The sequence below is a fragment of the Choristoneura fumiferana genome, chromosome 13 (genome assembly GCF_025370935.1).
Source record: "Choristoneura fumiferana chromosome 13, NRCan_CFum_1, whole genome shotgun sequence".
Lineage (NCBI taxonomy): Eukaryota > Metazoa > Arthropoda > Insecta > Lepidoptera > Tortricidae > Choristoneura > Choristoneura fumiferana.
In genome coordinates, this window is record NC_133484.1 from 18,297,855 (window position 1) to 18,313,341 (window position 15,487).

At 38.2% G+C, this 15,487-nt stretch overlaps 1 protein-coding gene across 6 annotated transcripts in view; it reads right to left on the reverse strand.

Annotated features, from left to right (window-relative positions):
- The window catches only part of LOC141434238 (organic cation transporter protein-like), a 27,978-nt gene extending 22,147 nt beyond the window's left edge, over nucleotides 1–5,831 (reverse strand). The window contains exons 1-2 of one of the 6 annotated variants that reach the window (XM_074096612.1): nucleotides 5,515–5,831; nucleotides 3,702–3,802 (exon numbers count right to left, since the gene is read on the reverse strand). In XM_074096612.1, coding sequence (XP_073952713.1) covers nucleotides 3,702–3,792 — 91 coding nt within the window. In that variant the 5' untranslated portion in view covers nucleotides 3,793–3,802; nucleotides 5,515–5,831. Of the gene's footprint in view, nucleotides 1–3,701; nucleotides 3,969–4,061; nucleotides 4,124–5,193; nucleotides 5,281–5,514 lie in introns of those variants that run through there. The other 5 variants (XM_074096617.1, XM_074096616.1, XM_074096613.1 and 2 more) reach the window with 5 other exon arrangements.
- Between the last annotated feature and the right edge of the window lie 9,656 nt (nucleotides 5,832–15,487).

A 15,487-nucleotide genomic window follows, 5' to 3' on the forward strand; every position in this document is an offset into this window, starting at 1 on the left:
ATTAAAAAGTAAAGCGAAAGAGGAACGCATAAGTGAACTCAGAGCACATATGAGAAGCATTAGAGTACCTAAACGAAGTACCTACCACACACTAATCGACCGGCCGGAGTCGGGCCGAGTCAGCAGGCTACTACGAAACTCCAAACTCGAAGTTCGTGTCGTGCGGTCCCTCTCTATCTCGACTAAATAGTATAAGTGTCAGAGGGACCGCAACCCACGATCTTCGAGTTTCGTAGCAGCACTGCTGAGCGGATTCACATTCGTACTACGACGCAAGCTGGTTGGCGCGGCCTCGGCTGCTCATGGAAGCGACGGCTTCGTCCAGATTCTACCGCGACTGCCATACAAATTGTAGGCACGTTGTATAAACCTATACTACTCACGGCGAACATGCGGGAACCTTGCCGGCTACTATGAAACTCGAAACTCGAAGTTCGTATCGTACCACCCTCTCGCTCTCGTATTAAATAGTATAAGTGTCAGAGGGACCGCAACCCACGATCTTCGAGTTTCGTAGCATCCCTGCTGAGCGGATTTCACATTCGTACTACGACCGCAAGCTGGTTGGCGCGGCCTCGGCTGCTCACGGACGCGGACGGCTTCGTCCAGATTCTACCGCGACTGCCATACAAATTGTAGGCACGTTGTATAACCTATACTACTCACGGCGAACATGCGGCGAACCTTGCGGCTACTACGAAACTCGAAACTCGAAGTTCGTATCGTACCGTCCCTCTCGCTCTCGTATTAAATAGTATAAGTGTCAGAGGGACGGTACGATACGAACTTCTAGTTTCGAGTTTCGTAGTAGCCCTGCTTGATCCCTTTGACAGTTTCACTGACATTTCTGATAGTAGATGCAACAGTTTCGATCTAAGTTTAGATTTTCTCACTTTTTTGCAGGCAAATATCTTACATTCAGCCAAGTTATTTAACATAAATTATTTTAATAAAATAAGATGGTTGCACTTGGTTGCACTAGTAAATTATTGACAAAACATGTACTCCAACTGCAATCCGGCTGCAAAATGGGAGTTTGGATGCAGTTATTGCGCAGTTAGTACAACTGCACCAGCACTGGACCCGACTGTCAGAGGACTGCATTCCAACTGCCATTTTAGGCAGTCGGAGTGCAGTTCTTACGCAGTTCTGATGTAGTTCTGCCATTTTACAGCCGGATTGCAATTGGAATGCGGTCCGTGTGTACCAGACCGTACATTACGACGCCTACCGCCTACCTTATCAGCGACTTATTTATTATAGGGACTTCGATTGTAATTTACCTTCACGTAAATCAAGATTGGTTTTTGGAATCTTTTTATATTTTTTATTTCCATTCCAATTTTTTTTCTTTTACGGTCATCCCGTAAAACCTAAATTGAAAATACAAACTGAAATATAGATGCACCGAAAAACCAGAAAAATAAGACCAGCACTGGGATCGAACCCAGGTCCTCGGTATTCCGTACCGCGTGCTATACCGCTACACCACTGCCGGTCACCACCACTGCTGGTCACTGCTGGTGGACCAGCAGTGGTGTAGCGGTATAGCACGCGGTACGGAATACGAGGACCTGGGTTCGATTTCCAGTGCTGGTCTTATTTTTCTGGTTTTCTGTGCATCTATATTTCAGTTTGTATTTTCAATTTTGAAATTAGTTTGTCTTTAATTTTTTCTCCCAAAATGTATCATCTTAAGTAAAAGTGAAATAAAGTGCCCGGTTGAAGTGTAGCCTTTAGAAATGGACTTGAAAAATGTATCAAAGAAAACGAAATTCAGATGTAGAATTATGAAAAGGAAACTAAAACTACTGAAATTAACAAAAATAGTAACTGGTATGACCAGATCCAAGGTCTCCATGTCACGTGTCGAGCACAGTGTATATTTGCTGTGTGGTGTGGTGAAAATCATCACCTCAAAACAGTAATCATACTTATAGATGATACATTTTGGGGAAAAAATGAAAGACAAACTAATTTCATTTTATATGGACTGGTTACTACCCGAAATTGTTGATTCCCGTCGAGCTCGGGAATGCCACTAAGGGAAAAAGAATCTTCATGAAAAATAACTGTAGAACCTCCTCTGACTGAAGAAAAAGAACTTTCTTCTACATATCTATACTTTTCAAGCGACGAAAATAGCGAAAACATCGCTTCATGCTCCAGACAATCAACTTTGGAATCTCCTCTGACTGAAGATAAATAACTTCTCCTACATATCCATACTTCTCAAGTCATGAAAATAAGAAAAACATCGCTTCATGCTCCAGACCATTTTGGAAGAGCTATAAATTTATTTAAAACTAATTGTTGCCGTCGACTGCGTCCGCGCGGAATCCGATTTAGAGCAATTTTTTATTATATCCAAAAATATTTATTTTCCGTAACATAAAGTATCCTAAATGTTGACCAGACTAATAAGCTATCTAACTAACTAATTTGGCTCAGGGACCCAAGAGGGTCTTGGCCTCCGAAACAAGAGCATGCCATCTGTCATATCTATCTATCGACCTATTCAGTCTAAATGTCTATCCATTACCTACGTTACAAATCAAACTGTGGGCATGAAGAGGCATAAATAATTTGTTTATTACCAAGACTATTCATATTAAACGAAGATTTTCTTTATTAAACCAAAAAATGTGTAATTATAATTTTAAGGAAAAATCCGGAATTCACATTAACCAGAATACGGTTACAAACAGAATAAGGCCGTCAACGGGCTGCGTGACAGACGCGCGAGTCGCCCCGCATTCGCCTCCACCGCGTCGTCTGCTTCACCCCCTCAAATACCGAAAATTCAACTATAAGCGCGCCTTAACGCTCGCTCCCACGGGAACTATGTCCAGGGGCGTTATTGTCCATACTGAGGATCTATGATCTCAATATTCTTCCCAAATTACTATTTGTCTTCCAGTTCCTTGACACTTAATTAACATAATGCTATAATACTATAGCAGTTAATGGCACCATACCGTAAACTGGTTTAACTTTGCCCTCTGGCCCCAACATTGCCTGATTCGATTTAGAGTCGATAACTTAAAGAGTGCTTATAGGTTTTAAACTTTTATCTACACGGGAATTATTATTACGGGGTAGGTTTGAATCCCGGGCGTATTATGAGATTTGACATTTCGGAGACCTCACGCTACACTAGCGCCTCTAGCGGCGAATTCATACGCGATAGCCCTCATTGCGGTCGCTACCTTCGTAATCGTAATCCTTCTCCACCGGTCTCTACTTGCCACTTGTCGAGCGTCTACTATGGGAATCGTGGTGACAGATTTGATGGTATCTGTCGGGTTGGTGACCTTAATAATTACTGCTACGAAATACTAGAATATAATTCACTGAGTTAGTTAGAGTTGGTCCTGACCAATACTGTCTCCAGCATGTCTCTAGAGGTTTATCTCTAATGCACTCGGAATTACAATCGTTTTCACCAATTCTTTCTATCACACGGTATAAGATGAGGATAAAAAGGGATGGTGAAACTATTACGAGCGGCCGAGCGTTAAGCCGAGCAAGAAAAATCGTGCAAGTTGCATTACATTGCGAGGCCGTAAAGCCAACGAGTTTGTAGTGGTCAATCGAGCGCCGCAATGTAATGCAACTTGCACTATTTTATGGCTTTAGACATACGGTCTCAGGATTTCCCAGTACTTAAGCAAAAATTTGTCGACTTTTTCAAGACTTACCGGCTAAATCAAGCGCATCTTCTAGATTAACTTCCATTTTAATCTTCTCCGTGGGCGGCTTTAGTTTATTGATGTACAATGTTTTTTTCATCGTTTCTTCACTGCAACAAACACAGTCACTCAACTTCACGTACTAAAACGAATTACAATCAAATACAATAAAAGCAAGTAAGCACATTTGCTCACGTCTCCGTTGCGGAATATTCGAAATTTGTATACACAATTAGCGTTATTCCTTACGCGGTCACACGCATTCGAATTTGTGTATTATAAAAAATATTATAAATGCGTACAGAGGGGGAGTTACAGACAACATTTTATAAAGAACTAAACAATATATTAATATGATGAATCACAAACATAGTAAATGTTCTTTGCACCGTCGGAGACGATATCGCGACACTGTCACAAAGGGCACTGGACGTTCGCAGAGATTCTAATAATTTATGGTAATTAACTTACATACTAATTGTTAGTGGAAAATCATTAAAGATAATTAATTTGTTTATTAAATCATTAGTGTACGACTTACCTAGCTGCGAATCCTAATCGAAGATATGAAATCATTTTTCTTCCCCTATACATTTTAAATAGTTTTTTTACTACCTCTAGAAGAAGTTGCGAATTTTGAGGAATTTTGTCCTCAGCACACATCAGTCATGATCAACAAGGTGTACATGAGTCAAATTTCAGGTCTTTAGCTTTGAAGGTTGAAACCTGAAGCTGCAACCTGGAGCTGATGCTCTGCGATGTCACATTAGAAAGTTAGTTTAATTGTTTTATTAGATAGTTGTGCTTAACAGGAGATAAACTGCATCTACTGAGCTCAAGGAAATGAAAGTTAATAGGTGACAAATATATTTGTTGTTGCACTTTATTTTATTATTCATGAGTTACTCGTATATCGAGTCACCGTCATTAGTATGTTTGAACTGAGTCTCTTTTATCGCTTTCTACTTTGTTGCCACTATTGATTTACGTAGAGAGTAATTCTTTGAATAAAACCGCGTTAATGTAGTTATTATTGAGTTTATACGCAGGAAAACGCTTCCATTCTATTGTAAATAATGTATGTATGTATGTAAATACTTTATTGTACATAAAACACAAAAATAATACAAAAAGAAAACAACAAAACAAAAGATTAATCATAGTAAAAAACTAAAAACGCTTTAATGATGAACCGCATGGTAAACCTGTTTGCTCTATCATCATACAGATACTGTCGTTTACCAAAATACACCCTAAGACTATTCTAATAAGTCAGGTTATAATATATTTATAATAAAATTACAATAAAAACTCTTATTTTACTAACCTAGCTTAAAATAAACAAAAAACCCCGTACTTAAATATAAGGCGGAAAACACGTCGTCGAGAGACGTCATTGGCATCGACCCCAAGACGCGGCCGCATTTACCTCTTCCGGTGGTTAGCCCAATCCTTTGCGCGAGATAACCCAGCTCTAGAGTCCCCCGAGGTCAGAACTAACCTCCTAGACTAGACGTCTTTTAACACCTTTATTCCAAACATGGCCAGGTTACGTTGTCTGTCTTGGAGTTCCAATGCCTAGATGTCGGCTTAATTTTTTCACAGTTTCAAGGGGCAGCAGACCTGAGTATTTGATATTAATTTGAGCTTGATCCCTCCGTGTGTTCCTGAGAAAAATGATCTTGACTGTCGGACAGACAGAGACGGACAAAGTGATCTCATAAGGGTCTGCCTCTTAAGCCCAGAACTCTAATTAAACGAGAAAGCAGTTATCGCGTGACAAGTTAGTTTATTACATTACTTATTTATGCTTATTACTCACCCCGGTTTACCTCAAGGAAGGCTCGTCCATTTTCACTGCATCCAGTAAAGATATAAAGCACTATAATTAAAATAACTATTAAAACACCAGTGCCTTCAACCGCTGTTTCAAACACACTCTTCTAACCTACATATCTCTAATATTATGGAATCACTTAAAACTCTGTAGCCATGAATTAATCTACAAATCTCGATCTATAGTTTGATAATGTACACTCACAGATAAGTTCGGTTAACCTGTTTAACTTTTAAAATCGAACAAATATTTTCCGACAATTATTTTATTCGGCGCTATTATTCGATGAAAAGTGATGAGTGTAAGCTACCAACTAAACAAAATATCTGAGTGACCGGTCAAACCGGTGACATTACATAAAGCTACGCAGGTAGTTTTGTTAATGTGATACTTAATATTATAATATGCGTGAATAAATCCCACCTAATATAATCAAATATAATACCTTTAAACGAGTAATTCTTGTATATAATACATATAATATAAATATATATATTTCTGGAAATTTCGAAACGGCTTCAACGATTTCGATGAAATTTGGTATGTAGAGGTTTTCGGGGTTGAAAAATCGATCTATCTTGGTCTTATCTCTGGGAAAACGCTTGTTAAAGAGTTTTAGCCCGAGCGAAGCTCGGTCGCCCAGGTACTATCAATGGATAGTGAAAGTAGTTTAACGGGCACATTCTTTGTAAGAAGCTACCTATAAATATAATTGAGGGTTCTAGTTCAAATTAGTTACAGTTGGACAACCGAGCATGTGTGGCTACAACACAAAAAACTCGTGCATTCTTCGTATACGAGAATACGTGTAACAATCATGTTCGCCTCCGATAACCCTTGCGTAGCAAATTATGCCGAAAACGTAGAGTCGTTTCCGGGATCCCTAATACCACAATACAGATAGGTACAGAATTCAATCTACATACAAAGTGCGCTCGAGCAACGCACACATAGACACTGCTCACGGACACGATATCTCGGACCGGTTGGGACCAGTGCGACCGCGAGTGCCATCCGCTTGAGACACGCGTCTGTGAACTTTTTTGTGGAGAATGAGAGAATACAATACAATACAATAACTCTTTATTGCACACCAATACAGTAAACAGTACAGAGAACACAAGTATATACATAGAGATTTTCTAAGGTAAGCAATAGGCGCCCTTATCGCTTCAGAGCGATCTCTTCCAGGCAACCTTTACAATGAACAGAAATAAGGAATACATTTTAGCAGGTGGTGAAATTTACAGTAGATTAGAGCTGTATCAAGAATACATAAAACTAACACATACAATACACATACACAACAAATCTAAACAGATAGATAGGTAGATAGATACCATAACAACACATAAATAAGCTAACTATAACATTCATACGCAAGATGACAGGTAGTGCTCCCTAAGCATAGACTTAAAGATAGGCAAGGACTTTGCGCGCCTCAAGTCTATCGGTAGGGAGTTCCACAACCGAGTGGCCTGGACAGTGTAAGAATAAACATAGAATTTAAAATGCGAATGCGAATTTATTACGCTTCAAAAATATAGTAATCGGGCATTTCGTCAATGTCGAAATCGTCGCATGATATTTTTTGTGACTAATTTGTAACATACTCGTAAAAATGACATTAACCTTAAAATATTTTACTTATTATTAATTAATATTTCCATTCTTCCCGTTTCATTCTCAACAGTAAACCCAACAACTAGATACGAGTGCCACTACCACGATAGTTTTTTGTGCATAAGCCATAGTTGACAACCCTAGAGCGACCGCCGAGCGTTAAGTATGAAAAGTGAAGTACATACGATTGACTTATGTACCTTTCCGTTTTGTGCTAATACTTAAATCCTGCTAGTATAATAATTATCTACATTCCTAAGAATATAATGAAAAACCGGCCAAGAGCGTGTCGGACACGCCCAAAATAGGGTTCCGTAGCCATTACGAAAAAAACAAGTAATATTTTTCTAAGGATTTCGTATTATATACGGAATCTTCCAAGTTTAGATATATTTTATACCTTAGGCTGCTATTTAAATGTAAAACTACTAATAATTCTCAAGCAAACTTAGCTGTTATAGTTTTCCTTGAAAGTTTGATATACTTACTACCATCCTGATTTTTTTCAAATTTTTCCACCCACCAGTTTAGATTTTAGAGGGGGGGGGGGACGCTCGATTTTAATGAAAATTTGCACTTTAAGGTTGAATATTTCGCAAAAAAATGAATGAATCGAAAAATCGTCTTGGAAAACCCCTAATGGTTTTAAAAGACCTATCCAACGATACTCCACACTATAGGGTTTGATGAGAAAAAAAATCACCCCCACTTTACGTCTAAGGGAGGTAGGTACCCTAAAAATTTTTTTTTTAGTTTTTTATTGTACTATTTTGTCGGCATAGTTTACATATATATCCGTGCAAAATTACAGCTTTCTAGCATTGATAGTCCCTGAGCAAAGCCGCAGACGGACGGACAGACAGACATGGCGAAACTATACTTAAGTGCTCCGTTTTTGCCATTTTGGCTCCGCGACCCTTAAAATTGTTTGGACGCGTGATAACGACTCGACGGCTTGGGATAAAATCTTAGCACACGGATACGTTATACTCAAAACCTGGATTACTTTTAACTCGGTAGAAAACCTTTTAGGCCGCTTGTAGACGTCCGTTGTTTCACCGGACACGGACCGTTATTTTGCCGGACTTGCGGTGTTGTGGCTAAGTCATCGGGCAAGTGTGCGGTGCATGTACACACATTAATTGTAAGCCACACAACACCGCAAGTTCGGTAAAAAAACGGTCCGTTATCCGGTGAAAACAACGGACGTCTACAAGTATAAGAATATACCTATAAGAAGTTCATCATGTCATGCCCAGTTTTAGAATAGGATCACTCTTCCCATGGTGTTGTAAAAGGTGAAAAGGGACCTCATGTGAGAGTGGGCGCCAGCGCTTTCAACAACAACGAAATCCAGATTCCCATGCAGCGTAGAAAGCCAGAGGAAACATCTCACTCTTTTCCCAAGAAAGTCTTCCTGAAGGTTCAATAGGTACTGATCTTATAACCGACGACCAAGACCACACTGCCTGCCTAGAGTGTTCGACTTAGAAGGATTAGAAGGATAAGTTAAATAGGATGGTCATTACATTAAAATTATTATCTCGGAAATTCTTACGACGTACTTCGTCTTCGGACGTACTTAATAGCCTTCCTCATTCACTGCCACTTAAGATTAATTTGCTGAACTCGGTTACTTTGGTTCTTCTTCCACAGTCTCCACAGAGCTCTTCATTTCTGATTCGAAATCGAAATTCTCCCTGGCTCTTAGAGATCGTCCTTTGAGGCTGGCGTAGACAGATTACCTTGTCGACAGTTCATCATTATCACCATCATCTTATTAGCCGTAGGACATGCAATGCTGGACGTAAGCCTCCCCCGTAATAGACCTCCAGTTGCTTCGCTTGGCAGCAAGCATCCGCAATGTATGATTACCGTAAACTGCTTCAACTTTTCCCTCTGGCCTCAACATTGCCTGATTTGATTTAGAGTCGATAACTTAGCACTCTTATAGGTTTTAAACTTTTGTCTACACGGGAATTATTATTACGGGCCGGGTAATACGGGGGGGATTAAAGTTTGAAAACCTAAAGGGGGCTGAGTTATCGAATCTAAATCAAATCAGGCAAGTTGAAGCAGCTTACGGTAATAAAAAATATTTTTTTCGAAATGATATATCAACTCTACCGCCACCTAATGATCAAATATTTAGAATAATAATTATAATTATAATCACTGATGTATTTAAACTGTAGATCCACAGTCGCGCGTCCGAATACGTCCGAGCCAAATGAGCGCCACTTTGGTAAATGTGGCCTTCTTTTTCCTCAGTACGTTGTTGTCAGTGCAAGCGTAACGATGCCCACGTGCGTCTTTAAAAAGTGCAATATCACTCGCGAAAACGGAACAAATCTGATGGAATATCATACTTTCAGCGAGTATTTGTTGTTTTTTCTATTAAATTCTAATAATCAGAGAGAAATATTTGATTTAAATTAATTTAAAGCTATTTCTAAATTGCTAATTAAAAGATAAACGTTGCCAGAATTCACAACATTGACAAATGCCTTGTCTTTGTCACACGCACAGGATAGCATATCAGTAAAACGAAACAGATAAACAACAGAACATGGAACAAAAGTTTAGTGGAGTTGCCGTCACTCTATTTTATTTACCGAGTCGCCTAGCAACGGGTAGCTATGTCGTTTGAATATTTACCTTGAAGTTTGCGATTTTAATTATGTTTTATAAAAGCTTCGATAATATAATGTACTGACTGTCTGACTGTGTGGTTTATTCGTTTTTGTACAAAATTAATAAAGCAATTTATGAACCACAAACCTCAATGAAGCCAACTTTGATAAAGCGCTCGCCAAATCTACACCGTACACTATGTTTACCTATTGTTTTTTACACTAAAAAAAATATACTAAGTATTTTACACTGTTTACAAGGTTTATAATACAGTTTACAATTTATTCACACTAGTCGAGCTTCTTATTATTTAATTACACAACATACGAAGTCCGCCGAATTTCCCGCGAATGAACTGTGCTGACAGACAGCCTGCAATTTTTTTTTGAGCTGCGCGCGGCGTGCGCTGGCAATGGTTTTAGAAGCAAACAGCCAGAACCAAGGAGGATGAGAATTCAAATTGTTTTTATTCGAAATACTTGCACAGGTGCTTACATTTCGGCGATATTTTTAGAAGCTTTTCTGTAGCTTGCCCTGTTTGCTTATTTATTTATTTATTGTTTGTTTGGGTTAAATCTTGGAAGCTAAATTTGACCCACTTCCAGTGGTCCGATCGACTTGAAATTTGGCATACTTATGTAAATTTGGTGACAATACAATAATCTGGTAGTGACAACTTGGTGGTTTTGTCAGAATCGTCTCTGCAGGAGGGAACTCCTCAATAGTTTAATAGTACGACTTGAAATGTGGTACAGATATGTAGTTTAGACGACAATTCAAGTACAGTCAACAAAAAGTACATTCGGCAAAAAAGCTTGTATTAAAAATTATTTTTTTAACAAAAACTTATTACAAGCATTATATTTATTTGCAGTGATTACACTATGTTTGCTCGGGTGGAATCTTTCAACTCAAATTTGAAGTGGATATCTTCAACCGATTGAGCTGAAATTTTACACGCATATATACTTAAATCCGATGACAATGCAATATTATTATAACATGGAGTTGATCTGATGCTAAAACTAGCGGGTGACCATAGGAACTCTGTGATAAACGACACGACCACATCGAGTTTGGACTCGTTTGTCGTCTTGACGAGTACTTCGGTAACCAGGGCATAAAGTAGGTCTCTAGGTGCAGCGTTTTGGGCTGTGCGTTGATATATCAACAGTCAGTTAGTCAGTTTATTATTTTAATTTTATATATATAGACAGTGCCGGATTAGCCCATAAGCAAATAAGCGATTGCTTAGGGCATCACGTCTTGGGGCACCATAAACAGCACCAAAATTCTTTTGTTAGCACATAAAAGGTAAGGCTGTTTGAAAATCCACTCACTCGTGCCCACCCATAATCTCTATCGTCTTTCATAAATATAATATTTCGTCGTAATAAATACTTATTTAAAATATCGATAACGGAGGGGGGGGGCATAGGCGTGCATTGCTTAAGCATCAAATAGTCTTAATCCGGCTATATATAGATTATCTCGAAAACGGTAAACATTTGGACTAAAGAAAATTAGCTTAAAGTTACCTTTTTTTTTTTATTTAATTGAAAAACTTTTTATTACGAAAGTTCTCTCCGAAAGTCCGAATGCATTCTTTGTTCTACAACCTAATTCGTCCGTCTTAAGAAACGTCAAACTCATCCAAGCAATCTTGCAACGTCGCCTTCAATGTAGCAAGTGAAATTAATCCCTCTGCCTTTTCTGATAAGGCTTACATTCATATTCGAGCATGCGTATATGAAATTGTGGAGTTAGCTGTCAAGTGTCAAGCGTTGTGGAGTTTTGCCGCTAGCGAAATTCAACTGTAATAGAGTAAAGACTAGGTTCAAATTTCGTCACGTATTCTTCTATTTGTTTGTGTGGTGGGATCAGTGTTTTCTACGCACACGTAAATATTTTTATTAATTGTGGAATATGGCCGCTAGCGAAATTCAACTGTAACTCAGTAAGACTAGGTTCAAATTTCGTCACGTATTCTTTTAATTAATTTGTGTGGGTGATGATTTTATTTGTTACACAAACAAATAAATAGTTCGGACATTCTTCGATGGGGATTTTGTTTGGCAATGTGTATCTACAGTTTAATACATCAGTGATTATAATTTAATTAATTTCAGATAATAATAGAGCGACTGCTACATTCTATTGCCCAATTAGTGGGACGTATAATTATAGACTGGATGATGATCATTTTACGTACTTATTGTGTAGATTTACGGTGTTTATTTATCAGCTGACTGTACATTGGTGACTTATAACACTAGTTTTTGTATCTTGTGAAATAAGAAGCAGATGGATAAAACGATATCTCTTCAAGGTGTCAACATTAACTAGATATTATGCTGTATCTATGAATATGATAACGAGTAAACTTTGGTTTAAAAATTACTAATATTATAAATTTGAAAGTTTGTGTGTGCGTGTGTGTGTGTGTGTGTGTGTGTGTGTGTGTGTGTGTGTGTGTGTGTGTGTGTGTGTGTGTGTGTGTGTGTGTGTGTGTGTGTGTGTGCGTGTGCGTGCGTGCGTGCGTGCGTGTCTGTTTGTGTGTGTGTGTTATTACTCCTTGACACTAAAATGGTAGACGGATTTGGATGAAATTTTTTATATTATAAACTAGCTTTTGCCCGCGGCTTCGCTCGCGTTAAATTTGGTGTAACATTAACATACATTTACTTTCTGCGATCCTTTTTTTCGTGTTTTGATTGATTTTTTGGAGTATTACATGGAAATATAGATACAGTAAGACGTTGTTTTAGACAAATGGTGCACATTTTGTATTTCAAAATCAACCTTCATACGTAATTAATCATTCATAATTCGTACCAACTCTGAAACCCTGTTTCGCTGAAACGTTAAAGACGTTAAAGTACTACGCGTTTCTTTTGCCGGCCGGTCTTCCTACACGATATAGGATTGTATCTCGAGAAATTGTAAAGTCCTCGCGGGATATGAATTACTGTTATGATCTATTTAATATTCTTAAATGTCGATGAGAGACATATTGTAGCTTTTTATTATTGAAAGAATTTTGAAAATCTGCCCCGAAATTGAATTCACTTATTTTTATTCTGCGGAAATTTTGCATTAAAAAAAAAGAAGTCTGTCCATCAGGATATTGTAGCTTTCTATTGGTAATAGAATTATTTAAATCAGCTCAGTAGTTTCAGAGATTACCCCCAACAAACAAAGAAACAAACAAAGTCGAGATATTTTTCTATTTCATGGGATTTTCTAAAAAATCTTTCCCTAGTGCACCTCTCTATTACTTTAGGTCCATCTATGCCAATTTCAAGTCTCTAGCACCAGTAATTTTGGCTATGCGTTGTCTGTCAGTCAGCCAGTCATGGTACTGTTCAGGTAGAGTTAGGTATAGAATTATTAATAAATCAAACCTGAAGTTGAATTCACTTTCTGCTATCCCGCGGAATTTTACGTTTTCCCGGAGAAAAGTAGCGTATGCCAATCAGGGATAATGTAGCTACCAATTGGTAAAATATTATTTTAAATCAACCCCAATGATTAATTTCCTTAAGTATTTCGATGCTGCAGATACTATTAGAGATACTGCAGATTACTATTTTTAGTGAAGAATTTTAAAATCAGCTCCGAATTGGATTGTCTTACTTACTTCTATGTACCTATCTTGCGGGAATTTTGCATTTTCCCAAAGAAGAGTAATCTATACCAATCAGCAATAGTGCAGCTTTATATTAGTGGAAGAATTTTTAAAATCAGCTCTGAAGTTGAATTCAGTTTTTTCTATCCCATGGGAATTTTGGATTTTCCGAAAAAAAAGTGGCCTATGTCAATCGAGGATAGTCATATTATATCATCTGAAAGAATTTTTAAAAGCAGTGCCAAAGTTGAGTTTACTTATTTCTATCAAGCGGGAATTTTTCATTTTCCCGGAAAAACGTATCCTATGTCAATCAGGAATACTGTAGCTTACTTTTATTGTAAGAACTTTTAAAATCAGACCCAAAGTGAATTCACTTATTTCTATCCCGCGGAATTTTGCATTTTCCCGAAGAAGAATACTTAGTCTATACTAATGAGGAATAGTGTAGCTTTCTATTGATAAAAGAATTTTTAAAATCATCCCCAAAGTTTCAGTTTTTTCTATCCCATGGGAATTTAGTAATTTCTTGAAGAAAATGTAGCCTTTGTCATTTGGGATAGTCATATCACATAATATATAAGAATTTTTTAAATCAGCTCCGAAATTGAATTTATTTATTTCTATCCCGCGGGAATTTTGCATTATCCCGGATAAAAAGTAATCTATGTCAATCAAGGATAGTGTAGCTTACTAACGGTGAAAGAATTTTAAAAATCGGCTCAATAGTTTCAGAGATTCGACTACAAACAAAGCAGCGAAAAAAGTTTAGATATTTCCCTATCCCGTGGGAATTTCGAAAAATCCTTTCTTAGTGCGCGTCTACATCTATTAAGGAACATACCAAATTTCAAGTTTCTAGCCCCAGTGGTTTGGGCTGTGCGTTGATCTATAAGTCAGTCAGTCAGTCAGTCAGTCAGTTTCTTCTTTATATATATAGATGTGAAAGTTGTGTGTGTTTGTCCGTCTTTCACGTCGAAACGGAGCGACGAATTGACGTGATTTTTGGCATAGAGATAGTTTATGGGCCAGAGAATGGCATAGGCTACTTTTTATTAGACGACCAGACGGCCTAGTGGTTAGAGAACCTGACTACGAAGCTTGAGGTCCCGGGTTCGATTCCCGTGTCGGGGCAGATATTAGTATGAAAAATACGAATGTTTGTTTTCGGGTCTTGGATGTTTACTATGTATTTAAGTATGTATCTATCTATATAATTATATTTATCCGTTGCTTAGTACCCATAACACAAGCTTTGCTAAGCTTACTTTGGGACTAGGTCAATTGGTGTGAATTGTCCCGTGATATTTATTATTTATTTATTTATCCCGAAAAAATGCACAGCTCTGAGGGAACAGCGCGCGATAACCGAATTCCGCGCGGCAGAGCCGCGGGCAAAAGCTAGTGTTCTAATATACGTAGGTATGTTGCAAATTATTTGATTAGATGAATAAAAAAAAACTATCTAAGTAAGTTATGTTTAAAAGTATTAAATCGTAAATCTGTCTTCTCCGTTTATACTGTGGCGTTTGTATGATGGGTCTACTCGTGCATAGGTTAGAAATACCAACTTTTAAATTTTTCTTCAGAGGGTAGAGATACGCGTGTTCCCACTCGGGAGGTATCAACAAAACCAGCGCCTGCGCCACAATAGCCGCAAAGGCCCGTCTGTGGCTACAGTCTAAGAAACTAAATCGCGTAGGCACTAGGTTGGAACCTTTTCACAATCAGTTTCACGATGATTTCTTTGGTAGAGTATGGAATGATAACACGCATTTGCATCGGAAAGATTCTACCCTGATGCGTGATTCAGTTTCTATTGATTACCTGTGGTATTTGTTGTCAAGATCAAGCAAACATTTCGTATTGTAGGTACATTGCGCAAGGTCCGCCCGGATTGCTACCACCATCTTGCTCGCCAATCCTGCCGTGAAGCAGCAGTGCTTACATTGTTGTGTTTCGGCGTGGATAGTAAGACAGCCGGTGAAATTACTGGCACTTGAGGTATCCCATCTTAGGCCTCTAGGTTGGCAACGCATCAGCAATACCCTTGGTGTTGCAGATGTTTATGGA